This window comes from Podarcis melisellensis (assembly GCF_964234715.1).
Source record: "Podarcis melisellensis genome assembly, chromosome: 5".
Lineage (NCBI taxonomy): Eukaryota > Metazoa > Chordata > Lepidosauria > Squamata > Lacertidae > Podarcis > Podarcis melisellensis.
Window position 1 is genome coordinate 6,368,498 of NC_138537.1, and position 27,009 is coordinate 6,395,506.

The following is a 27,009-nucleotide window of genomic DNA, read 5'->3' on the forward strand; positions in this document are numbered from 1 at the left end:
GGTGAACATTTGATCTTTCATGTATCTTATTTTCCCTGTAAGTCTATCTAGTTCCATATAATCTAGCAACTTTACCCTCCACTCATCCACCGTTGGTATATCCTGCTTTTTCCACCTCTGGGCCAGTGTTACTCTTGCCGCTGCTACTGCATAGTACATTAGTCTACGATCTTCCTTTTTAACCTCACGGCCTAGTATGCCTAGTAAAAAAAGTTCTGCTTTCTTTGAAAACGTATATTTTAAGATCTTCTTTAATTCCGTATAAACTTTTTCCCAGAACTGTCTCACTTTTCCACACTCCCACCACATATGGTAGAAGGATCCCTCACTAGCCTTGCATTTCCAACACTTATTGTCCACCTTGTACATTTTCGATAACTTCCTAGGTGTTAGATACCATCTAAAAAACATCTTCATTACGTTTTCTTTTATTGACATACTCGCCGTGAAATTTACTCCTTCGCTCCAAAGTCTTTCCCAATCCTCAAATAGTATATTGTAGCCAATATCCTTTGCCCAGCGGATCATTACACACTTGACTTCTTCATCTCCTAAATTCCAATCTAACAGTATCCTGTACATTTTCGATATGATTTTCTCTTCTCTGTTTATGATCTCTAACTGGAACTTGGATTCCCTCTCTACATACCCTCTTTCTTTGAAATCCTTCCTAAACATCTCGTTCACCTGAATGTGATGTAGCCAATCATAGACATATTTCTTAACCTGATCATAAGGTCGCACCTTCCATTTCCCATCTTCCCTCGTTATGAGTTGGTTATATGTTGCCCAGTTATCCCTCATGTTGATTTTCTTAACACTCATGACTTCCAAAGGCGACAGCCAATGTGGTGTTTTGGGCTCAAGTACATTTTTGTATTTCTCCCATATTTCAATTAGTGATCCTCTGATAATATGGTTCCCAAATCCCCTATGAATTCTCCATTTCTCCCGCCACAAGTAGGCGTGCCATCCGAAGCGGTTATCGTAGCCCTCCAAGTCTAGTAATTCCCTGTTCTCTAATTTTACCCACTCTCTAATCCAACATAAGCATACCGCCTCGTAGTACAATCTTATGTCCGGCATGGCAAAGCCCCCCCTTTCCTTAACGTCTGTCAACAATTTAAACCGAATCCTGGGTTTCTTCCCCTGCCAGATGTATCTCGAGAGTACCCTTTGCCACTCTTTGAAAGTTCGGCTTCCTTCAATTATAGGGATGGTTTGGAATAGGAACATTAACCTTGGGAGCACGTTCATCTTAATTGTGTTGATCCTCCCCCAAAACGACAGATTTAGCCTACCCCAGGATTCCAGGTCCTTTCTAATTTCCCTCCACATCGGTTCGTAATTGTTTTTAAACAGGTCTATATTCCTAGGTGTTATCCAGATGCCAAGGTACTTCACTCTTTTGGTCACCCCTATTTGTGACTGCTGTTGTATTATTTCTATTGTTTCCTGATCCAGATTTTTACCCATTATCTTCGTTTTACTCCTGTTTAGTTTGAATCCTGCTAGCTCACCAAACTGGCTTATCTCCTTTAATATTTCTTCTACACCCGTTATCGGGTCCTCCGTCATGATAACCACGTCATCCGCGAAGGCTCTGATCTTATACGCGTTCCGCCCTATAGTCACTCCCTTTATTTTTTGATTCCGCCTTATAGAATTTAATAGGACCTCTAAAGTCATTATAAACAGAAGCGGGGAGAGTGGACAGCCCTGTCTAGTACCTTTTTGTATCTTGATCTCCTCTGTCACGATATTATTGATAATCAGTTTGGCTTTCTGCTCTGTATAGATGGCTTTTATCCCATTAAGGAAATCCCTTCCCACCTCCATGTGCTCTAGGTTCCTTAACATAAAGTCCCAAACAACATTGTCGAACGCCTTTTCGGCGTCAACAAATATCATTATAGCCTGCTTATCTATCTTTGTAGATAGGTACTCTAGCATGTTGATAACAATTCTCGTGTTGTCTCTCATCTGCCGACCGGGCAAAAATCCTGCCTGGTCCCTGTGAATAGTTTCCTGTAGCAACCTCTTCAACCTTCTTGCCAGAATCCCCGCAAATATTTTATAGTCTGTGTTGAGCAGCGAAATCGGTCTGTAATTTTTGACCAGGGTTGGATCAGCGTCTTGCTTGGGTAGGAACGTAATAAATGCTTCCTTCCATGTCTCTGGGAATTCTCCATTACTGAGGATATTATCCATCACCTCTTTCAAAGGGGCTACCAATGTGGATTTCATCTCTTTGTAATATCCTGCGGTGAAACCGTCAGGACCTGGGGCCTTTCCCCTTTTTAAATCTTTAATTGCGTCTTCTATCTCTTCTCTCTCAATTGGGGTGTTTAACCGTTGCCTCTCTGCCATTGGGATTTTCTGCACCTCTTTGTCTTTCAGGAATCTCTCTATTTTTCTTGAACTGGTTTTCTCTTTGTTGGAATATAGGCTTCTGTAATAATTGAGGAACTCTCCTCTGATTTCTTTTGGATCCGTTTTTTCATCCTCTCCTACCTTTATCCTATTTATTGTGCTCTGTTCCTTCCTCTTTCTAATTTGCCATGCAAGCCACTTGCCTGATTTATTTGAGAACTCGAAGTTCTTTTGCCTTAATTTTTTAATGTTCCACTCCACCTCTCTATTTATAATCGTGGCAAATTGGGCTTGCAGGATTTTAATTCTTTCCTTTGTTTTCTGACAATTGGGGTTTTGAGATAACTCTTGCTCGTTTATCATAATCTGTTTCAAAATTTCCTCTTTCCCTTTCTCCCTCTTCTTGTTTTTAACTGCATTCTGTTCCAAAAAGTACCCTCTTATTACAGCCTTGCTCGCGTCCCATACCACACTGGGCTTTGTCCCCTTGCCACCATTTTCGGCGAAATACAATTTCAGTCTTTCCTGCCCCTTTTCTACAATTTTTTGGTCGTCTAACAGATGATCTTTTAGTCTCCATCTATAGGTTCTTGGTTCTAGACTCTTCAATTCTAACTCGATTGGGTTATGATCTGATAGTACACTTGGCCTTATTTCTATTGATTTAACCCTTATACATAATTCATTTGAGATCCATATCTGGTCGATGCGTGACATCGATTGGTTTGGCTCGGAGTGAAAAGTAAATTGTTTATCCAGTGGGTGCTTAAGGCGCCAAATATCTATCAGATTACCCTTTTCCACCATTGAGAAAAAGGATTTAGGTAGCTTCCCACTTTTGCTTCCACCTTCCCTGCACCTATCGTTTTCTAACGACACCACCCCGTTTAGATCGCCCATTAGAACAATCTTCTGATCAGCATATTCACACATTCTCTCCTCCAATTTTCTAAAGAATTCGGACTTATTATCATTTGGGGCATAAACTCCAATTACCACCAAACTCTCTCCTTGCCAATTAATACGGACCCCTATTACCCTACCCTCTTCGTCTTTAAATATTGTTTTTGCTTCAATTTTATTTTTGATATATAATATTACTCCTCTCTTCTTAACACTGTCCAAAGATTCAAATTCATTCCCCAACCTTTTATTGACTAGTACCTTCCTATGTCTTCTGGTTATGTGCGTTTCCTGGAGACAAATAATGTCCAGATTTTTTTTCCTCAAATATTGCTCTACTTTATTCCTCTTTTTTTTCTCGTTCATCCCATTGATATTCCAACTCCAGATTTTTAACCCCATAGTTGCTGGTAAGACTTCAAGTTGTATTTTCCTTAATAAGTTCCTTTATATATTCCCTGGTTCTTTCTCTTCAGCCTCCCTCTCCGCTTCCTCCTCCAGTCCACTCCCTCCCCCCTCCTCCTCCTCCCTAGATTCTGAATCACCTGAGGCCCCTCCCTCCGCTCCGCCTCCCTCGCTCGACTCCACCCTTAATTCCTTGTATTTCCTCAGAAATTTCCCGGTCTCCTCCTGATTTGTTAATTTATGTCTTTTGCCTCTGTATGAAAAAGATAGCCCCTCCGGGAACTCCCATCTAAATTCAATTCTATTCCTCTTCAATGCCTGCACCAGTAATTTGTAAGAATCTCTTCGTTTAAGTAACCTGATTGGGATGTCCTTAAAGACGATGATGTAGTACCCCTCTATATTCAATCTTTTTTCTCTATTCCTTTGAAGAATCCTGTCCCTCATTTCTTTATCCTTAAATGTAATCAGGCAGTCGCCTGTATATTTCTTCGTCCTTGTTGTGTTTGCCCGCATTCTAAATGCGTTCTGTACACTCCTGGCCATTTCCTCAGTTGTTATCCCCATCCATTCCGCAAGCTCCTTTATCAGTTTTTCCTTAATGTTTTCGTTTTGTGTCTCTGGCACAGCCCTCAGCCTTAAATTCACCACCCTCTGCCTCAGTTCATTCATTGCTATAATATCTTTCATTTCCTCCTGCGCCTTATTTAAATCCATCATTTCTGATTTCATCTTTTCCTTATCTCTTTTGAAGTCCTTCAACTCTAATCTAGTTTTTTTGAGACCCTCTTCGTTGAGCTGCGTTCTCCTAAATATCTCCTTTATCTGGCCTTTAAGTTCATTCACCGTTTCATCCATCTTTCTGTCCAGTCTCCCAATTCTGTTATCTACTTGTTCTAATTTGTGTTCTACATTATTTTGGCTCTGTCTAATTTCAGCAAGCATCTTCAGAATATCCGCCTTTGGGTCTATCTCTTGTTTCGAACCCCTCCTCTCAGTTGGGGTTCCCCCATTTGTTCCCTTCCTTCCTGTATGCGACATCCTGTCAATTAATCGTCTCCACCCCTCTCAAACCAGACCTCTCCTTTAGTAGTCCCTTCTAAGCACTTCTACTATGTATGGTTAATTCCTTAATTTCCTAATTCCCTTATATAAGTTTCTATTTTTAACCTTTTTGCACTGCCCCCCTTACACAACAGTTTATATTTTTCTTACAGTCCGTTTGGGGCTTAGTCGCTGCGTCATGCGATAGTCTTCTCCCCCCCAGTCCAATTAGTCACCGTTCCACTGCTTTCCACACCTCCAATTGAGCTATTCCCTGTGTTGGGATGGGGGGTCTTGGGCAACTGGTAGCCCACTCACATACCAGGAAAGGAAGAAGGGCGGGAAGGGGGGAGGGATATATACTGTTACCAAGAGAGAGGGGGGCAAGGGGAGAGCTGAAAAGAGAGAGGAAAGGAGAGGGAGGGGAGAGAAAAGAAAAAGGAGGGGGGAGGAGCGGGGGAGGGCCCCCTAGGCGATTACACAGTCACCATCCTGCCACCAGATGTCGCCTGGTTCGTCGCCTTACTCTTCGAGCCACGCAGTTCTAATTGGTATTCCCGTGTATGACTTGATGGCTCCTATTTGCACTCTTGTAAGAGGTTAAGTAAAATAGGTAGAATAAGAGTCCAAGTCCTCCCCTTGTTTCCTGAAGAGAGAAGAGCTCTTCTACACCTTAGCTCCTTAGTCTTTACTTCCTTCTGGCAATCGTGATGCAGTATTCCTCACTCCGGTAGAAGAAAGTCAAGCGTTCAGTAATAAAACGAAGGGAAGCCACCACGGTGAAATAGTTGCGCTGATGTGTATCGTTGTTCGTTCTCTCTCTCCTTTGCCGCTTTTTCGCTGTTATCCAAGTCCGTCACTCCGCAGTTTGTAATGGCGGCCGGGAGCTCCTTTTCCAGTATGGAATCCCTTCCGTACACTCACTCCAGGTGGGGGAACAGCTCTCCCCCCTCCTTCTCCCTCTCCGTTTCACCAAGGACTTCTTATTTCAGTGGTTGCACCCTGGTCCCTCTTTCTTCTCTTCTCTTCTTTTTTATAGTGCAAAACACTTACTTCGCCCCTTCACTCCGTTACCCTGAGAGAACGAAAGAGAGACAGTGTATCAATCCGCCAAGGCAACACTTTCACTTTCCTCACGCTAGCGTCGCGCTGCGTCTGGGCTGATTACCGCCTCCAGCTAAACTCCGTACTCTTCTCTTTGTTGTTCCGAAACTTCCTTGTTAACATTCCGGCTTTCAACCGTCCAGTTCCGTGGTATTCATTCAGTTCGGTTCGGAGTTCTTAGTCTTTGAGAGCGAACCGCTTTCCCCGCAAGTTCTGGGCTTCGCTATTTGGAGGTGGGTAATGGCGTCCCTCGACCTGAAGATCTCCCCCGCTGCTCTCTTCACCTCTCTCGGGGCTACCTGGCGGCCGGTTCGGTCTTTCTCTTGGTCGTGCTGGGAACCAGACCTTCTGAACACCCTTCAGAAGTATTTTCGGGGGGTCTCCGCGCCCTGGAGTAGCCCCCACCCTCCAAAATAGCTCAGGTTCTCCCTCCCGAGAAGGAGCCTTACTTGCGCATAGATCGCGGTGCACCGGAAGTTCCCCCCATCTTTCTTTCTTTTTGCAGATTTGTAATCCATTGGTTATCTTCTTTATTTCTTTTGTTCCCAAAAGTTGCAGGCTTTTGATTAATCTTTTGCACCTGAGCTTCCTCTTCTCCTTCTTCTTTTTTCCCCAATTCTGAAGTTATCTCTTCTTCTACAGCTGCAGATTTTTTTCCCATCAACTTAATTCCATCAACAGAGTTGCTTAGTTTAAGATTGAAGGTCACCAGTTGTTTACTCATAGTTGAGCTCTGCTCTTGTAGAGTTCCCACAAGAAAGAACATTTTTTCTATCTCTGTCCCTACTGCTAAGGAAAGCAGCTCCCTTCTGTATGACCCAACTAAACCCTTTTTCCAAACTTAAGCTCGGTTCTCCACATTTCTACATACATTCCTGATCTTTTAAAAAAAAAGACTCATGAAAGTTCATCAGCATTTTTCTGCTAATTTATCCTAATGCACACATTTGTTTGCAATTTTGCCCGATATACACATTTCTGCAAAGCAGTATATTGTAGGATTGTATGTTATTTTCACTATTATATGTATTTTAAGGCACACAAAACCATATCATTGCATTTCCATTTTTGTAAGCATCACTTGACTTGGAAACTGCAGGCAAATTTATATCAGCATTCAAGGCACATTTTGCAAAAAGGAATTTTATTATTGTGAGCAGTTTCTGAGCTCTGGGCACAGTACTAAGCCTAAATTTTCAGATTAAAACTGCAGAATGGAAAGAAAGGAAGACTTTTTTCTGCCTCCTCATTTCCAGCTTTCATATCTCAGTTTTTAACATTGCTTTATATTAGTCCAACTTTAATTTTCTACCTCCTTATGTATTCAGAAAATGTAAGTAATTGATCTTTAATGAGAAAACAAGGAACGAGAAAAAACATCCTTCTTCAAGGTTTAGTTTTTTGTAATGAAAGATCAGAATTACTTGACTGGCAAACTGGAAGATTTAATAAATACAACTAAAAAATTTAAAAAATGGAGAAGTGTACATTTTGGTTTTTTTCTCCCCCCAAAATGACTTTTTATTGGTTTATCATTATATATACATATAAACAAATACAAAATATAATACATAAATTACGTGTGTCATATCCAGTCCATGAATCATACATATATTACATAGTTGTTTTAAGCATTAGGTAAATTTGCTTTTAAATGTGAACTTACCTGAATTCTCCCCACACCCTGTTCTCCACCCACCCCCACCTACCATAAAAGGCCACTAACTTGTTCCAGGAGGGGTCCCCTGATTGTGCCCAGTTTTGGAATGATGCCTGGAAAATATTTTGAGCCATAGTTTTCTTTCAGATTTTCAGCTAGGGATAATTCACAGAATCCAATCATTGTGGGGTTGGGAGAAGCTATAGACACCTTCCTTCTTCTTAGTGAGAAACTAATATGCTAGCCTTGAAGAATAATGCAGATCATGTTTTTTAAAGTGCAATTCCAAAGCACAAACGGTGTGACCAAGCTTCCTCATGGTAATGGCAGCATTTCTGCTATCTTTCCTTTAGCTTTATGAGATGCTCCCATGGCTCATGAAACATCTCCCAGGGCCCCACAAGAAGGCCTTGTCCTGCATGGAGATGGTGCTTTCATTTGCAAAGGAGGAGATAGAGAAGCATAAGGAGAATCAGTCTCTGCATGATCCACAAGATCTCATTGATTTCTATCTGCTTCAGATGGAGAAAGTAAGTATCAGTTTTGAAGCTGAATACTGCTCATCCAAGGAATCATTACATTCCCTGTTATAAGTGAATACTAATCTCTTGCCTGGAAACCAGCATCTTTTTTCCTGAATCTCAGTTGAAAATGGCATTGAGTTCCCCCCAAATATTTCTCATAGTCCATTTAGTTGCTAAACATCCATCCATTAGCATTGTTAAAAATGTGAGTGGAAAGAACTGGAAACCTAAGTGTGTTAAGGGGTCTTGCCTATAGAGCATTCCCTCAGTACATAAATTTCTTTGGATTGATGTTCATCTGACATTCAAATGTGGACTGAGAAAACAGTAAATCCTTAAAAAATGCTCTTAAACTAGAGTATGACTTCAAATTCCTGTCTCATCTATCTTCATGTACTAGAAAGGACAAATGGAAATTCATCTTTCACTCTCTGAACAATGCTTATCATGATGACAAACGAATGGTGAAATATGTTTAGTGTTAAATACCACATTTCACCATCATTTTCACATTTTTATGCCAATTATTCCTTTTTTAAAAAGGGAGGTGCGACGATTATTTGTTGAAAAACGAAGGCACGACCCTTATATGAGGAAACTGTTTTTATTAACAAACATAATTATGTTTATATTGCTTATTACTTGTTACTAACTCTTTTTGGTGTGATTAGGATTCATGGAATACGCATGAACAGGTAAAGGTAAAATGTAACTATTATGTGGTGAATTCTTTGGAACTGATTTTAGGGCTTGAAAAAAAAGGAGCTTGACTATTATGTGGTGGTGACCATTAGGCAGTGAAATATGTAGCACACATTTTGAATATCTGCTGCCAGAGTTTCCGTTGGATCCCTCTCTTCATGTCAGTATTGGATTACTATGCCCACCCACAGATCCTGAAATCTAGCACCAGCAGCTACTGCTATATACAGAGGAGAGTGTGTGTGTGGGTATCTTATCATAACCAGCTATGAAGCAGAGGGCCGGCCCATCCATGAGGCAGGCTGTGAGAGGTGCATTGGGCAGTGGAATGCCAACAGGAGGCATCTCTGGGAATGTGCTGCCTAGCCAGCTGATAGCGGAGGAGCAAAGGGGGCAGCTTCTGGCAAGATTTCACCAATATCTTTCAAGATCTCACCTAGTCCCCAGTTGCTGTTGCCACTTTGTGGGCACTGCTGTGCAACCCAGGTAAGCAGGCAGCAGCAACACTACAGTGGTGGTGACAACATCTTCTCATTTCACCTCAGGTGGTGTAAGACGACAACCCACCCCTCATGAAGCATGTGTGGGTGGTATGGTATTAAGTGTGTGTGTGGGGGGGAATAAAGTAAGTGCTGAAGTACAAATTGTAACGCATGTAAATGACATGCCACTTTCCCCATTTTCAACACCAGAGCAAGAATGACCCAGAGTCCACCTATGATGAAGAAAACTTGGCTCAGTGCATTTTTGACCTCTTTGTAGCAGGGACAGAGACAACCACCGGTTCTCTGAAATGGGCACTTCTCCTCCTGGCAAGTCATCCAGATATCCAAGGTGAGAGAGGAGAGCCAGGACTTCTCTTGATCACTAGAGCGGAGCATAGTTCTTTAAAGGTTTCATATTGGAAAGAGTTGAAAGTGAGTTTATGATGTAAGTTTTGGAAGCCAAATGTTATTGAAATAAGCTAAAAGTTTTTGACTTACATGTCTGGAAAGATCATTCCCCCCCCCCTTTTATGGCACCTATAATTGTAGGGTTGGAAAGGACCCCAAGGGTCTCCTGCCTCTCCGTGCTCCACTACATGAGGGACATGGGTGGCGCTGTGGTCTAAACCAGTGAGCCCCTTGTGCTTGCTGATTACAAGATTGGCAGTTCAAATCCGTGTGACAGGATGGGCTCCCGTTGCTCTGTCCCAGCTTCTGCCAACCTAGCAGTTTGAAAGCATGCCAGTGCAAGTAGATAAATAGGTACTGCTGCGGCGGGAAGGTAAACACCGTTTCCATGCACTCTGGCACTCATCATGGTGTCCAGTTGCACCAGATGTAATATATATATATTACATCTGGTGCAACTGGACACCATGATTATATATATATATATATATATATATTTGCTTTCGTAGATTTTCACGGGTACAGGAATGTAGGTTTTGGTGTTCTCGGGTGTCTTCCCGTGTAAAAGTTGGGGTGTCTAGGCGACGTTTCGACGAGGTCTCACTCGTCATCTTCAGGCTGGTGCTTTCAGCTTCTTGTTACTGGAACAGAGCTCTGTTCCAGTAACAAGAAGCCGAAAGCACCAGCCTGAAGATGACGAGTGAGACCTCGTCGAAACGTCGCCTAGACACCCCAACTTTTACACGGGAAGACACCCGAGAACACCAAAACCTACATATATATATATATATATATATATATATATATATATATATATATATATATATTTGTTTTCGTAGATTTTCACGGGTACAGGAATGCAGGTTTTGGTGTCCTCGGGTGTCTTCCCGTGTAAAAGTTGGGGTGTCTAGGCGACGTTTCGACGAGGTCTCACTCGCCATCTTCAGGCTGGTGCTTTCGGCTTCTTGTTACTGGAACAGAGCAGGATCTCAGTGTTTGAGTTCCTATAAATACTGTTGAGGGGGTGTGGTGTATACCCCTATACACGAAGCCAAGCCAGAGCACAACTAAGTGCAGTACAGCCATCTTCTCAGAAAAACTCTTCACAAAGTTCAAGAGGTCAAGACACTAAGACTTTAGCAACTAATCCACACCTAATGACCCACCTAAGTGGTACTCAGGATATCACTCAAGAAATCACTCAAGATATCCCTCAAGTAATTAAGGAACAAAAGAAGAAAAGGCACACTAGCCTGGGAACTTCCTCTCTGCCCAGAACATTGGAGGCTATACACCACACCCCCTCAACAGTATTTATAGGAACTCAAACACTGAGATCCTGCTCTGTTCCAGTAACAAGAAGCCGAAAGCACCAGCCTGAAGATGACGAGTGAGACCTCGTCGAAACGTCGCCTAGACACCCCAACTTTTACACGGGAAGACACCCGAGGACACCAAAACCTGCATATATATATATATATATATATACCCCACCCTCTCCAGCCAAGATCGGGCTCAGGGCGGCTAACAACCAATAATAAAAACAAGTTGATTAAAATACAATTTGAAAGATTAAGATACAACATTAAAAAAATTAGGGAGTGAAATCCGCCTTCATAGGAGTTGAAAGGAAAAAGAAAGAGGGGGAGGGAATCAAACGGATTCTGAGCCAAAGGCCAGGTGGAACAACTCTGTCTTACAGACCTTGCAGAAAAAAATCAGATCCTGCAGGGCCCTGGTCTCATGAGACAGAGCGTTCCACCAGGCCGGAGCCAGTGTTGAGAAGTGTTGAGAAGCCCCTGGCTCTGGGTGAGGCTCATCTAACTTCCTTAGGGCCCGGGACCTCCAGGGTGTTGCTATATATGGACCTTAAGGTCCTCCATGGGGCATACCTGGAGAGGCGGTCCCATAGATACAAGGGTTGTAGGCAGTGAAGGGCTTTAAAAGTCAAAACCAGCACCTTAAATCTGACCCTGTACTCCACTGGGAGCCAATGCAGGTGGAAAAGTATATATATAATGCAGCTGGAAAAGCATATATAACTCCCGCCAGGCTCCGAAGGCTTGCGGATAGCTTCCTGAAGCCTGCATTCGCCCCATAGGACGCACACGCATTTCCCCTTCATTTTTGGAGGGGGGAAAGTGCGTCCTATAGAGCGAAAAATATGGTAAGTAGGAAAGATTGAGAGCCAGGGATGGAGAATACACACACACACACACACACACACTACAGACAGCCTTTGATCCCAGCCCTTCAGCAAATCCAGCCAAAAGAAACATCTGAGATAAGCTTCACTTTCAAAAATTTCACACCTGGGATCTAGAGTGGGGAAGAACCATCAACACAGAATTGAGCTCTTTGGAAGACCAGGTGAGCTAAAAATGCAAGAAACTGGGACTCATTCACAGAGATTTATGGAATATGGTCAAGGGAATTAAATGTCCATGTGAAATAAAATGCAGTATTCACAATAAATATTCTGTTTCCATCATTCTCTTCAGATAAAATGCACAAGGAAATAGAAGATGTCATAGGTTCTGCTCACTCAATCTGCTATCAAGACAAGAAGAAACTGCCCTACACTAATGCTGTGATTCATGAAATGCAGCGCTTTAAATATGTCCTTTTTTTTGGGTTACCTAGGCAATGTACAAAGGATTTGAAGCTGCATGGTTTTCTCATTCCCAAGGTATAACAGTGTGATATAGCTGCACTCCTGTAGCCCAAGAGCAAAGAGCAGCAGAAGGTTGCATATTGAGAGATGCTGCCAGGCATACAGGAACTTCCTGTCTAGTCAAAAATCTGAAGGGCAAGAGCAGGAGCTCCATCTGTAGACATGTTTCACCATTGGCAAGTGCCATTCCACCGGGCATTTGAGGCATGTAGTGGCCAGAGGTCTCAGCCTGGTTGTGAGCTTTCATTTTAAAAGAGGTGGGGAAAAGTCCTCTTGTGTTCCTGCCTATTCAGAAAGTATTTTAAGGTGAAGAATACAACCCCCCCCCCATATATATATTCACACATATCTCCGCAATGATTAGTCTTGGAATAGTGTGGGACAATCCAGAAATGTTTTGATCTGAATGCATTCCAAATCACTTGTTTCTTACTTGCAGGGGACTATTATTGTTCCCGATCTGCGCTCTGTTCTTCTTGATCCCACACGATGGGAGACACCTGCAGAGTTCAACCCAAATCATTTTTTGGACAAGGATGGACAATATGTGGCACGAGAAGAATATCTCCCATTTGGTGCAGGTAAATGCAGAAGGCCAAGCTACGTTGTGATCTGTAGATGGGCTTACTGGTCTGCTTCCAGGAAATGACATCAGCAGCAGCACAGGAGGGAGTGGGCCAGAGCAGAAGCAGCGTCTTTCTGGCTGGAGTGGCATCACTGCTCAGCAGAATGGGGCAGGGCAGTGGCAAGTTAAGAGGATCTCTGGGTTGGTGGCTTGGGATCCACACATGCACATACACTTATGTGGCCTCCATCTGGACCTCCCAACATTTGCCACCCCTGCCCTGTCCCTAAGAGAGGCAGCACTGCCAGCACCAGGACACTGCTGTTCCCCATCTCACATCACACTGCAAGCCATCCAACATCTTTTCAGGCAGCAAGGCTAAGGCTATCTTTTCATGGGGTACTATTTAGCCTGGTTTGAAAGCACACTCAGAACTGATGAAACCATGCCACTTCCTTACCTCTCCTACTCTGACATCAAAAGAATATTATTCCTGCAGAAATTCAGCAGACATCATCACTGCTAACTTACAAATTCTCCAAAGGTCAGATTCATGTGCTTTTCCATACAGCATTCAGAAATCTAGTTCCTACCAATGTGAGATACGTCTGACAGGAAGATTACTTTATGCTCTTAACCCCTTTCTTCATTGCAGATTTGGACAGTTGACAAAAGTTTTCCTTTTATATTTTTAAGTCAAGTTTTAGTGAAAGTTTTATACATAAGACACAATATACATCATGACAATCTAAAAAGGAAAATAGAAAAAAAGATGAGGAAAGGAAGAAAAGAAAGAAAAGAAGAAAAGCAAATTACCTCTGTCTAAATTAAATATTCACCCTTATTCTACACACAGAAAAGTGAGCCCTCCCAGCTCCCACTTGTGACCTAGACCCTCTTCCCCCAGTTTCTAGCCCTTCATTTTCAATCCATCCCCTCCCTCAGTGTATCTTCCTTCACATGAGATAGGGAACTTCAAATTACAGAACAAAACATAAGTATAACAAGAGGAAAGAAAGGTTAGCACTGACCAGGCTGGGAAATTGACAGGAGCTTTGATGATTTTGCTATCCTATCTATGTCTAGTTTTCCAAAGTATTAAGGAGAATGTTTATAACTACAAAGCAATGAACATGGGAAAGTAAATTATTGCTTCACTTGCTGTCTTTCACTTGTCCCATCCTCAGGGTCTCGCATATGTTTGGGAATGCAGCTGGCAAAGATCGAAATCTTCATCTTCCTCACCAGCCTGCTGAGGGCATTCAGTTTTCAGCTGCCAGAAGGAGTCAAAGAACTTAGTAAAGAGGCTACAATAGGGACTACAGCACATCCCCAGCCTTATAAACTCTGTGCTGTTCCCCGTTGCAACTCATAAGAAGATAGGAAAATATTAGGGGCTGCAACCCCTGCTTCCTCCACTCGGTGACCCCTTGGCCACTCCTGACACATGAACCCCCTAGCATTTCCCCTTCCCATCTCATCCCATGCAACTACTGAGGTCTCTTTTCACCTTTGCAGCTCCATTTCTGAGGCCAATTCTCTCTTATCTTTTGCAGCTCTGCTTTGCATCCATTTTCCCCTTCACCCCATCTCCTCCTTTTCTTCAGGCCCTTTCATGCCCCTGTTTTCATCTTCATCCCTCTCCCAATGCCTCCTTACTCCCTCCTTTTTGACAACTTTCCTTTGCATCCCCATTCTTACTCTCACACCCTTTCCCCCTCCCCTCTGCTTTCCTCAGATCTCCCTTACACACACATTCCCACACCTCCTTCTCTCTCCTGCTTCTGTAGCCCCCTTTCAACCCACACTCCATGCTATGTTATTGTATCTTTAAGATGAGCAGACTACTAAGAGCAGGACTGTCAGTTTGTCCAGTTGAAGAAGGTTAAGTTCCTTTGATGGATACTGTACATGTATGCTTGTTAATAAAATATCTCTTCTAAATCAGTACATTGAATCCAGAACTTCATGTTGACATGGTATCAGGAGTGAAATACATTGTGTGGAGGCACTATGGAATATTTGAAGGCTTCACATGCTTTATCACAGCTAAGAAATGAAAGAGGGAGAAGCTTAAAACAGACGTTCCCCTGACTTTCACTATCCTTTTTTCTTTTTAAAATAATTTTTATTTGGTTTTTCCAATATAAAATTACAGTAATACCGCAACACACATCCACAATTAAGATCCCTCCAAATCTTTGAACTTTCCACCTTCCTCTCCATGGGTTCTGTTATTACACCTTCACTTGGGGTCTTGGTGGACAACAAGCTTCACGTGAGTCAGTAGTGTGATGCAACAGCAAAAATGCTAATGCTGTTCAAGACTGCATCAACAGAAATATAGTGTCCAGATCAAGGGAGGTAATAGTTTTCTCATGGGACTCGGCTACATTTGTAAATATAAAGCTCCTTATATGCATTATAACACTAAGACACCAGATGGAGGAATGGAGTCCCATTTTTCTCCAAAGGAACTTCCCTGTAGGAAGTTTACAATGCATTTAACTGGGGAAGGATATCAATAATAAAAGTGAAAAAAATGAGGATATAAGACATTTAGTAACTGATTGTTTACAGCATTACCAATTAAATGATATATTCAAAATGGATAAAAGAAATGGATTTAATATGATATATTTAATATTATATGATGCAGTTGAAAATGATTAACAATGGAACCCATGGAGAGGTGGGGGGAAGTCCAAGGATTCAGAGAATCATATATGTTTATGATTATGACTTTTATTTGAATGTCTGGAGGGTAGGACTCAAATCAATGGCTTCATGTTACAAAAAAGAAGATTCAGAAATAAACATATGGAAAAACCTACTGACAGTAAAAGCTTTTTGACAGTGGAATGGTCTCTCTTGGGATATTGTGGACTCTCCTCCTTGGAGGTATTTAAGCAGAGGTTGGGTGGCCATGTGTCATGGATGTCTTTAGCTGAGATTCCAGCATTGGAGGGAGTTGGACTAGATGGCCCTCAGGATCCCTTCCAACTCTACAATTCACTGGGACCCGGGGGAATGCCATGACCTAGAACCAAATGTAGACACCCACTGGGGTAAGCACAGCATGTAGGCAGTTCGGATCATACATTGCTTTCAGAGAGTGATTACAGTACTAATATTTCTGCTCTAAGTCGGTTTCTAAGAAGCACTGTCCTTGTCCTTCTCCACTGATGGTACTCTAACGTGGAGTCAGAGGCACTTTCCACTCACAACCCATCCCAAGAACCAGATTTACAAGGATTAAGAAGACCTGTGCCATTCAAGAAGGCCTGTAGCTGGCCCACACTACCAAATCAACATGGCAAATTACAGTAGAATCTGATCTATAATATGCAAGGCCAAAATGGAGGAGGTGCAATAATAATAATCAAAATATCTTTCAAACGCGGATGTCCTGCCCCACAAAGAAATAGTAACCATAGTCGTCATTAGTACAATCTCTGTTTCTCATTGGAACCTAATGAACCATGAGTCAAGCACATATGTTATGGCCACAAGTCCATATGCCAGGGATCATTGAGGGTTTTGAGGCATGATGGCATGCACTGGCTGAACACCAAGGAATGGTGGGAGGTACAATCTGGGGAATTTCCAAGGGATGAAGACTGAGAGCCCGGGAATTGATGATCAGACAGGGCAGGGTGTGGCAGAGAGAAGTCCAGAAGCAGAGGCAGAAGTAGGAGATAGGAGAGGCCAAGAGGCAGAGATGAGTCAGGCTAGTGAAGGAGCCAGGGTGTCCCCCCTCCTGCTGCGACAAGCTCCCCTCTCCCGGTGTCTCCCAGGACCAGAAGAGGGATGAAGAGGGAGGAGCAGAGAAGGGCAATTCAGTGGAATTTCATTTGTTTTTTATGGTCTTATCTGATGCTGTTCTTATACTATGTATGTTCACTTGGCGCTTGGTCCTATGCCCAAAGGTCTCAGGGCAGTTCACATAAAATATTAAATACATTAAATGAAAACAAAACCAACAACCCAATAACCCCCCCCCCAAAAAAAAAAGATCCAGCATTTTTCAAAAGGGTATAAGCTGTAGATCAAGTCAGGCAAAGGCCAGGTTGAAAAGGAACATCTTTAGGCCTGGCGCCTAAAGGTGTATACTGAACATGGGTGGGGAAGGTCCCCCAAAATATATTATTAGGGGGTCCAAAAGAAGTTGGCACCTACACTTCTTACCTATTGTTTCCCTAAACTATTTTAATATTGTAGCCTTATTAGACTTTACCGATTGGTGGGCTCTGCGTTGCTCCCGGACATTAGGAAGGAAGTCAAATGACACCGAGGGTTGGTTCAGAGAAAGAGTTCTTTTATTTTGCTCTCCAGATAGCAGAAGGCACTTGCGTGGTCAGTCCACAGCAAGTCCAAAGAAAAGAGAGATTTCATGCAGTGTATATATATATATCCTCCAGGCACCCTCTCCCCCTTCCCCAGGAATCCAAGCACGTCAGCTTGTACACGCAGGTTGACATCATAGATGTTCCTCCTACAGCACTCTTAACCATAAAAGGGTATTCCTTCCTGTACATCTGACCATAAAAGAGTATTCCTTCTTGTACTTCTGACCATAAAAGGGTATTCCTGTTCTTATACTCTAATCTTGGAGCAAGAGGTCACCAACTTCAAGAACACACTCTGGCACTGTTCCTGGACTAGGTCTGTGCGTCTTTGTGGTCTTTGTGGTCAGGATGTAAGATAAGGCCCTGAGTGTCATCCCTGTTCCACTTTGGAGTGGTCAAGGCCATCCGTCATTACCAGCCTTCATGGACTGATAAGGGAGAGAGCTTTGAGCTGGGTTTTGGCTCAAGAGCTCAAGTTAAAGCATATTAGAAATGCTCCCTTAGAAAAGGAAAAAAGTGGATTTTAGGTCCCATTTCAAACTGACTGCACAGAAACCCATTCCTTCAATATCAGCAAACTTTTTTTTTCTATTTTGAGACAGAAGCCTTGACAAATAAAGAATATTCAGAATCTTGGTGTAAATCATGAATTTTTATAAGGAGTTAAATTATTCAGGGTTGTTACTCTTTCACTTACAAGCAGGCACCATACATTTGCGTGAGTCCTCACTCTCCCAGATGAGCCCCCTGAGAGAGGGGGGAGGGAGGGAGAGAGAGAGAATGTACACATGCACACTTGGCTTTTCCTAAGAGTCTGGGTAAAAGTTGGATCCAGTACATATAGATCATAAAGAGGAAGCAGGAAAGACTATCACTCTTTCAAATTCCTCATCCAGCTCTATGCACTATTCAAGGGAGAAAAGAGGTAATCCCTCTTTTTGCGCAAGAGGATTTCGGTGTGATCCAGCGGGGCTTTTCTCATATTCATTTTTTATTTTTTTGAAAATATTTTTTATTAAAGACCAATCAAATCACATCACATTAATTCTGAATTACAAAGCCAAATTTTAATTTTTTGTTGGGGGTACCCATATTTCAAGTTCCGAAAGGGATCCAATCATCTTGTTGCTACTGCTTTAATGTCCACAATTCTGTCCAAATGATGTTCACAATTCTATCCAATCCTTTCTTCTTGTTTTCCACATCTCTTTTTGTTGTTTTCATATATTTTTCCTTTCTCTTTGTGACCTCTGATAGTCTCCGCCAGCGAGTTGAAAGAAATATTTTATAATCCTGTGTGAGTTTTTCCGTTCATCCAAGAGTCATACCCAGACGGCTGCCTCTTCTCATCACCTCCATAAAAAAACACTCTTACCGTCGTTAATCTTCGCAGGTCTGTCACTCCCTTTCTCAAACTTCTGAGGAGGTTCTGCCAGGAATCCAGTATAATAACAAATCCTTAACTACCTTCTCAGCCATCAGTCTTTCGACATAACCTGCCAACATAGCAACTCTCTTTTTATTGCTGCGTCACTCCAAAAGCCCCCACTCTTCTAGATCTCCATGAGCCAAGCCTTTGGTTATTAATTCATTTTCACACAGTTTTTACTCATCCCACTATTGTCAATTATGCAACAGTTCTTTCTTGGGGAGGGGTTATTAGGTAATCACATAAAAGAGCAAAAGAAAAGTCCCCCCCCTTCCAGTCCCGTTCTGACATACCGACCCTTTGATGTTTTCTTCTTGATATATTCCTGTTAAATCCAACCCGTTGCTCTACTTAACAGAGGTCACTTTAATTAGCAGTCTTAACTCCCATTCTTCACTTGAAATGTGTGCATTTGCTTCACCTAATTGTTTATATCGAACTCCTGCAACCAGTTTGCGCAATCAGAGACAGCGTTCGGGAGAGCCAATCCACGCGGGGGCTATGTGCCTAGTGCCTTCACCCCCTTCTTATGAACTCGGGGATGATTTATGGCAACAGCAGGCAAGGCAGTGTTTCCCCATTCCCTGGAGTAAACAAGGGAGGCAGCATACTCCCATATAGCCTCTTAATTGTCCCATGTGATCTGGAGAGATGGTATTGTCGGCCATCTTCCAATGCGCCCCTGGCAGCAGTAAGAGGAAGCAGGAAAGACTATCACTCTTTCAAATTCCTCCTTCAGCTCTCTGCACTATTCAAGGGAGAAAAGAGGTAATCCCTCTTTTTGCGCAAGAGAGGATTTCGGTGTGATCCAGCGGGGCTTTTCTCATATTCATGTTTTATTTTATGAATATTTGGTACAAAATTCTTTCCCAAACATTTGTGTCATAAAATCGGCCTTAAGATAGCTTGGATTCTAATTACAATTCATCAAACACCCTCTCATTTGCATGACCCACATAAGAATGATTATAGTGTTCAGTTGTATTACATGACTTGCAATCACATTCCAAGGCTATTAGCACATGGTATCACACCCCTTGTTGCTTATTTGTTTTTAATAACTGAGCATATATAAGCAAAAAGTACTGCTGATGTCTCTGAGGAAAGCAAAAAGCCCTTAGAGAAAGAGAGTTGAACCTGACCAGGCAACCTAGAAAGAATTAAGGAGAAAGAGACAGCAAGAGAAGGATGGAGATATGGGCACTTTTGATTGCTCTGCTGGTGGTTCTTCTGATTCTGAACTTCAAGAAACTGCTCTGGTCAAACAGGCATTACCCTCCAGGCCCTCCTAAGGTTCCTCTCATTGTAGTCTTGTGGAAATTTGGATTGAAGATTCATGAAGATACTCTCATTAAGGTACTTACATTTTGGTGATAATTCAGTCTGATTTCAGCAATTGCTTTATCTATTTCCCTCAACAATTGTGATATTTCAGCTTAAACAATAGCATCAAATGGTAAATGGTAAATGCCATAAGCCTCCTTTGTAAGAAACAGTAAGATATACAAATAATAGGGATAATACAAAGAATATTATTAATACTGAAAAGCACAAAATCATATAAAAGTTGAAAATATGCATTAAAAACTACTGATCAAAAATATTTAATGTATACTGTTAAACTGAGGAAGGAGGAGAGAACACCCTCAAAGAAAGAATTGTTTATGAAAATCTTGGAATATGCAGAGAAGGCAAAAATTAATAAAAGATACTGATCTAGAATCTTTTAATGAAGATTGGAAAACATTTGCAGCCTATATAAAAAGTTATTTCCCATATGTAAAGACCATAGTGTGGTTTGAAGTGTAAGAAAACAGCAGAATATATTAAGAAACATGTTGGAGAGGATGAAATTAGATACGGTGGAACTTTAAAATGCAATTGTATGTAATTCAAGTTATAAACAATGATGCAGGGTGAGTGGGAAGCCACTTGTTTTGTTGAATTGGAATATAATTGTTGTATAACAAATATAACTTTCTAAATGGAAAAAAGAATAAAATATTGTTATATAAAAAAATAGACTGACCACATAACTCCTCAGCATTCATTCATGACAGCCTCTCAACATGGAATTAACCTGCAGGTGCTATTCAATTTCTTAAGCCTGGTGTCAGCGATGTTGCTTCACTGACAGGGAATGAGAATGCAGGCATAGAGAGCAAACATATAAGAGGGAAGGGAGAAGCAGCGGGGAGCAGCCATAACTTGAGCTCTGAATATACGGAAGAAGCTGCAGAGGGGAGGGAGACTGAAGCTCTTGTATTAAGTTGAAATATCCAACTGCATTTTTTAAACACATCATTACTCTTCTCTCTTTTGACCCTAATGGTAGCTTGCAAAGCAACATGGAAATATTTTCACCCTATGGACAATACATCTACCCGTTGTAGTACTGTCTGGATTCCAAGCAGTGAAAGAAGCGCTCACTGACCACTCGGAAGAATTAGACGAGCGACCAGAGACTCCTTTCCTTAGGACTATGATAAAAGGAAAAGGTAAGTAGTGAAGAATAAGAGTTTCTCCTGGTATTTTCCCAAGAGAAAATGTTTAAAGGGCTGTCCAGAGCAAAGGTTCTCTATTATTGTTGCACTCAACAGGAAATGGGTTACCTAGAAGTGAACAACTAGGGGCTGAGGTCCTTTCAGTGTCCCCTAAAATATTTGAGGGGACCACCAGGCTCCCCCTAAGTTCATGACAATTGCCATTCTAATGGTGGGCATGAGCCGCATAATAATAATAATAATAATAATAATAATAATAATAATAATAATAATAAAAAATTTTATTTATACCCCACCCTCCCCAGCCAACACCAGATATAAAATAATTGATTGAAATACAACTTAAAAAACAAGATTAAAATACAACATTAAAGTGCAGCCTCGTTTCAGCAGAAATTTTTTGGGGATGAAAACTTTTTGGGGGTGAAAATGTCAAGTCTGGTTGGGGGGGAAAATCCAGACTGGTCCTATGTGGGCCAGAAAAAAGCCAGGGAAGTCCCCAAGTAGGAGTTCCATCACAGAAGGAGAAAAGTAAGAGGGGGAGGGGATCAAGTTAATTCCAAGCCAAAAGCCAGGCGGAACAACTCTGTCTTACAGTCCCTGCAGAAAGAAATCAGATCCTGCAGGTCCCTGGTCTCATGAGACAGAGTGTTCCACCAGGCCAGAGCCAGTGTTGAAAAGGCCCTGGCTCTGGTTGAAGCCAATCTAACTTCCTTAGGGCCCAGGACCACTAGGATGTTGCTATTTATGGACCTTAAGGTTCTCCATGGGGCATACTGGGAGAGGTGGTTCCGTAGGTCAGTGTTTCCCAACCGGTGTTCCGCGGCACACTAGTGTGCCGCGGAACGTTGCCTTGTGTTCCATGGGAGGGAGGCGGGCGAGGCGGGTGGCGAGAGGCGGGGCGGCGGCGGCGGCGAGCACACGTGGGGCGGCGAGCGAGCTCCCTCCCACATCCCATCGCCGCTCGCTTCAGCCGGCCTACTGGGCTGTCGCAGGCGGAAGGCCTGCGCATGCGCGAGATTTTCGCGCCTTCCTCCAGTAGGCCGGCCGAAGCGAGCGGCGATGGGATGTGGGAGGGAGCTCGCTCGCCGCCCCGCGTGTGCTCGCCGCCCGACTCGCCCGCCTCCCTCCCAAGGCACACCAGCCTACCTCCGTGGGAGGGAGGCGGGCAAGTCGGGCAGCGAGAGGCGGGGCGGCGGCGGCGAGGAGAGGTCGCCCAGCACGGGGCTCTCGCCGTCTGCCTGCCTGGCTGCCTGCGAGCTCGGCGGGCAGCGCTTCCGCCCGCAGCGCCCGCCTCGCCCGCCTCGCGGCTCTCATTCCCTGCCCCTGCCAAAGCTCACCCAGCCAAGCCGCGCTCTCCTTCCTGCCTCGCTTTGCTGCCTCCTCCCCCCCCACCCCCAAAGCTTGGAGGTTCCCCGGCAGGAAGGAGGGAACTTAATCCTCTCCAAGGGCTGCGGAAAACAGACATGCAAATGGGGGCTTGCCAGCTCTTCAAGCGCCGCCGGCTTTCTTCGGGAATTACCGCCCGCCGAGCCCGGTAACTCTGACAGGCCAAGCCGCTTGGCAGCGCAGCCGGCAGAGTGTGGGAAAGGGCGCCCGCCACGCGCCGGGCAAGGCGAGACTCGACGGGGAGGACACCGGCAGCAGCGCCCCCCCCAGAAACCCGCTCCGGGCAGGTAATTCACAGAGAGTGGACAGAAGGAAGCCTTAAAGGGCTTCAGCCTCCCAGAGTGGCGGGGAATAATAATAATAATGATAATAATAAAATTGACAGGGGGTGTTTTTCTAGGTGAGGGGGTGGGGACTGTAATAACAAAAAAATCAGCTCTATATCAACCGCTGTTTTGCAATGAGGAATTGCAAATAAGGAAGATCAAAAGGAGAATGTTTTTTGGGGGGGGGACTCTCTTCCTCTTCCTCCTCCTCCTCTCGTTCTTGCTCCTCTTCCTGGCAAAAGGGCTGCTGAGACCCCTTCTCTCTTGGGTGCCGGTGGGTGCTGTGACGTTGACGCTGCTGTGGCAAGTGCCTTTACTTAGCAGAGTGCATTCCCCTTTACACAGGAGGGGAGGGGAAAAAATTGAAACTTACACTTTCGTGCATCCCTCCCGGCGCGACGCTGCGCGCTGACGTCACGGGGCTGTAATGGTGGTGTGCCTCGAGATTTTTTTCATCAAACAAGTGTGCCTTTGCCCAAAAAAGGTTGGGAAACACTGCCGTAGGTATGAAGGTCCAAGCATCTAGTCAGTGTGTCCGAGGCCGAGTCAGTGTGATCCATCAGCAGATAGCGCTGAGTGTCATCAGCATATTGGTGACAAGCCAGCCCAAAGCTCCGGACAATCTGGGCAAGGGCCCGCATAAAGATGTTAAAAAGCATTGGGGAGAGGATCGCACCCTGTGGCACTCCACACACCAAGGAGTAGCGTGAGAACATCTCCCTCCCTGGTGCCACCCTCTGTCCCTGACCAGAGATAAAAGAGCACAGCCATTTACGGGCTATGCTCTGCATCCCCACGTGGGTGAGGCGGTGGAACAGAAAATCAAGATCAACCATGTTGAAGGCTGCTGACAAATCTAAGAGAATCAGCAGTCCTGACCCGCCTCGATCCAGTTGTCTACGGAGAAAATCCGTTAGGGCGACCAGAGCCGTCTCGGTCCCAAAACCAGGACGGATCCCGGACTGAAATAGATCTAAAGCTGATGTTTCTTCCAGAAACCTACCAAGCTGTTCAGCAACCACTCTATCAATTACCTTACTCAGATATGGAAGATTTGAAACTGGGCAGTAATTGGATAAATCTAAAGGATCTAGTGAAGTTTTCTTTAAGAGCGGACACACCACTGCTTCCTTCAGCTCCCCTGGGAATGTCCCCATGCCAAGGGACAAATTGAAAATTTCAACCAGGGGGATCCGTGCAACATCTGGGCATACTCTAATCAGCCAAGACGGGCATGGATCAAGGAGGCAAGTGGTGGGCCTACCAGCTCAGAGGAATCTATCCACATCAGCAGGGAGTATGTGATCGAAATGATCCAACACTGGACCCGAAGACTGTTGAGGGGCCTCCAGTTCTGTCACTGTATCTAAATTGGCAGGGAGGTCATGGCAGAGCAACAGGACTTTCTCTGCAAAAAAGTTCGCAAACGCCTCACAGCTGTGAGTCGAATTTATGCTTAAATTTGGTTGTCCTTCTAAGGACGTTATTGACCTAATTATTCTAAAAGGTTGTGCTGGGCAAGAGCTAGTGGATGCAATGGAAGCTGCAAAGTAAGATTTCTTAGCAGCTTTCATAGCCACCTCATAGGCTTTCATAAGCATCCTATAAGATGTTCTTGAAGCTCCATCATGAGTCCGTCCCCATACTCACTCTAGCCATTTGAGATCCCGCTCCATTTTCCCGAGCTCCTAGGTAAACCAAGGGGCCCGGTTTCAGCGGAGTTGCAGAGGGCGCTTGGGCGTGATCTTATTGATGGCCGCCAAGAACTGGTTATTCCAGTCCTCGACAAGGTCATGTAATGAGTCATCAGGGGGAGCAGAGTCCTGCAAGACCTGACAGAATGTGTCAGAACCCATCAGCCTTCGTGGGCGAGCCCAAATAGGCTCACCACCTGAGCAGGGGAGGAGTGGGAAGTCAATCTTGGCTTTCAGAGTGCAGTGATCAGATCATGTCACTTCCACAGGGGGGAGTATGATCACATCTATGCCAGCACCAAAGATCAAATCCAGCGTGTGGCCTGCTTCATGAGTGGGGCCCAAAACAAACTGGGAGAGCCCTAGTGTTGCCATGGAAGTCATTAGGTCCAGAGCCTGTGAGGAGGGGGCAGCATTGGCATGGACGTTGAAGTCTCCCAGAACCAATAGGCTTGAGAATTCCAAGGCCTAGCCTGCCGCCACCTCCAGCAGGTCTGACAGGGTGGCTGCCGGTGTGCTGGGTGGTCAGTACACCAGCCAGACAGCCAAGCTCTCCTTGGTGCCCCACACGAGACCAACACATTCAATGCCAGAGATCGCCAGTGCTGGCAGAGTTCTGAAAGAGCAATCCTCATCACTGATTATGTGAGGTGGGGCTCACTTGCCCCCTTCTTCATATTTTATTCAAGTGGCACCCCTGATGGATTGCAACTAAGAAGTGCTTTGTGGAATTAGCAATTGTACTGCACTGTGGTTTGATTCAACTGTAGGTAGAAGCTTGTTGGCCCTCAGTGCTGGATGAAGAGCTTGAGCTCAAAGTTCTTTCTGCTGAAGGCTTTGATGCCTACATCAGTCTGAATCTTGGTAAGATGGGGGCATGGTGGTTGGAGTCTAGTCAATTGTTCAGTTTATTGCTATGAATGGGGTTCAACTCCCCCTGAGAGAACAGGTTCATAGACTAGAGGTGCTCCTGGATCCATCTTAGCTGCTAGAGGCCCAGGTAGCAAGGCTTCAGCTAGCAAGGCAGCTTTGGCTAATAAGACAGCTAAAGTAGTTTCTGGATCAGGATAGCTTAACTACTGTCATCCATGTGCTGGTTACCTCCAGGCTAATTATAGCAATGTGCTGCATTTCGGGCTGCCCTTGAAATAGTGTCTGGCAAAAAAAATGCAGTAGCTTGACTGCTCATGGGGGCAGGACATAGCCAGCATGTTATGCCACTGGCTGACAATCAGCTAAGTTCAAGGTGCTGGTTGAACAAGCAGCCTATACAACTTGAGATCAATATATCCCCTTCCAATAAGCTTTTCAGTTTAGATCTTTCTTAGTTTTGCTTCTTTTTAGCTCTCGGTTCCTCTGGGAGGATGAGTGGAATGTAAATGTAATAATAAATACAGTCAAACCTCAGATCTCAAATGCCTCCATTTTGGAATGTTTTGCTTCCCAAATGCTAAAAACCCCAGAAGTAAATGCTCTGTTGTTTTAATGTTTTCTGGAAGTGAATGTCCAACGCAGCCTCCAATTTAGTGCAGGAAGCACCTGCAACCAATTGGAAGCCGTGCCTCAGTTGAACAGATTATGTTCGACAACCAATATTTGATAATAATAATAATAATAATAATAATAATAATAATAATAATAATAATAATAATAATCCACCCCCCTTCATGGATCACTGCCTTGCCATGGTGAAGGGGCTTGAATAACTCAGAGAAGCTATGGGCTACACCGTGCAGGGCCACCCAAGATAGACAGATTATAGTGGAGAGTTTTGACCAAACGTAATCCACCTGGAGCAGGAACCAGCAAGCCACTCCAGTATTCCCACCAAGAAAACTCCATGGACAAAGACAATAGGTACATAAAAGTTATGACGCTGGGAGATGATCCCCTCAGGTCAGAAGGCGCACAACATGCTACTGAGGAAGAGCGGAGGACAAGTACAAGTCAAAAGGTCGCTCAGTTGTGGATATGCCTGGAAGCAAAAGGAAAGTCCAATGCTTTTTTTAAAAAAATGCATAGGGATCTGGACTGTAAGAACCATGAACCTGGGTAAGTTGGATGTGGTCAAAAATGAGATGGCAAGAATAAATATTGACATCCTGGGCATCAGTGAACTAAAATGGACGGGAATGGGCAAATTCAGTTTGGATGACCATCATATCTACTACTGTGGGAAAGAATCCCGTAAAAGAAATGGAGTGGCCCTCATAGTCAACAAAAGAGTGGCAAGAGCTGTACTGGGATGCAATCTCAAAAATGATAGAATGATCTTGATACAAATCCAAGGCAGACCTTTTAACATCACAGTGATCCAAGTTTATGCACCAACTACTGGTGCTGAAGAAACTGAAATTGACCAATTCTATGAAGACTTACAAGACCTTATAGAAGTGACACCAAAGAAGGATGTTCTTCTCATTATAGGGGATTGGAATGCTAAAGTAGGGAGTCAAGAGATAAAAGGAACA

At 43.8% G+C, this 27,009-nt stretch overlaps 3 protein-coding genes across 4 annotated transcripts in view; 2 read left to right on the forward strand and 1 right to left on the reverse strand.

The window, feature by feature from the left end:
* The window catches only part of LOC309369816 (cytochrome P450 2J5-like), a 201,041-nt gene extending 186,247 nt beyond the window's left edge, over nt 1-14,794 (forward strand). For both annotated transcript variants that reach the window (XM_081911155.1, XM_081911156.1), the window contains exons 5-9: nt 7,843-8,019; nt 9,408-9,549; nt 12,110-12,297; nt 12,722-12,863; nt 14,035-14,794. In XM_081911155.1, the coding sequence (XP_081767281.1) occupies nt 7,843-8,019; nt 9,408-9,549; nt 12,110-12,297; nt 12,722-12,863; nt 14,035-14,222 (837 nt within the window). In that variant the 3' untranslated portion in view covers nt 14,223-14,794. The remainder of the gene's footprint in view (nt 1-7,842; nt 8,020-9,407; nt 9,550-12,109; nt 12,298-12,721; nt 12,864-14,034) is intronic.
* Nucleotides 1-27,009, reverse strand: part of LOC309369823 (cytochrome P450 2J2-like) — a 226,942-nt gene that overhangs the window by 98,258 nt on the left and 101,675 nt on the right. The gene's annotated exons all lie outside the window — the stretch shown is intronic.
* Nucleotides 19,712-27,009, forward strand: part of LOC309369825 (cytochrome P450 2J2-like) — a 39,927-nt gene continuing 32,629 nt past the window's right edge. Inside the window, exons 1-2 of the mRNA XM_081911168.1 lie at nt 19,712-19,981; nt 20,961-21,123. Coding sequence (XP_081767294.1) covers nt 19,814-19,981; nt 20,961-21,123 — 331 coding nt within the window. The 5' untranslated portion in view covers nt 19,712-19,813. The remainder of the gene's footprint in view (nt 19,982-20,960; nt 21,124-27,009) is intronic.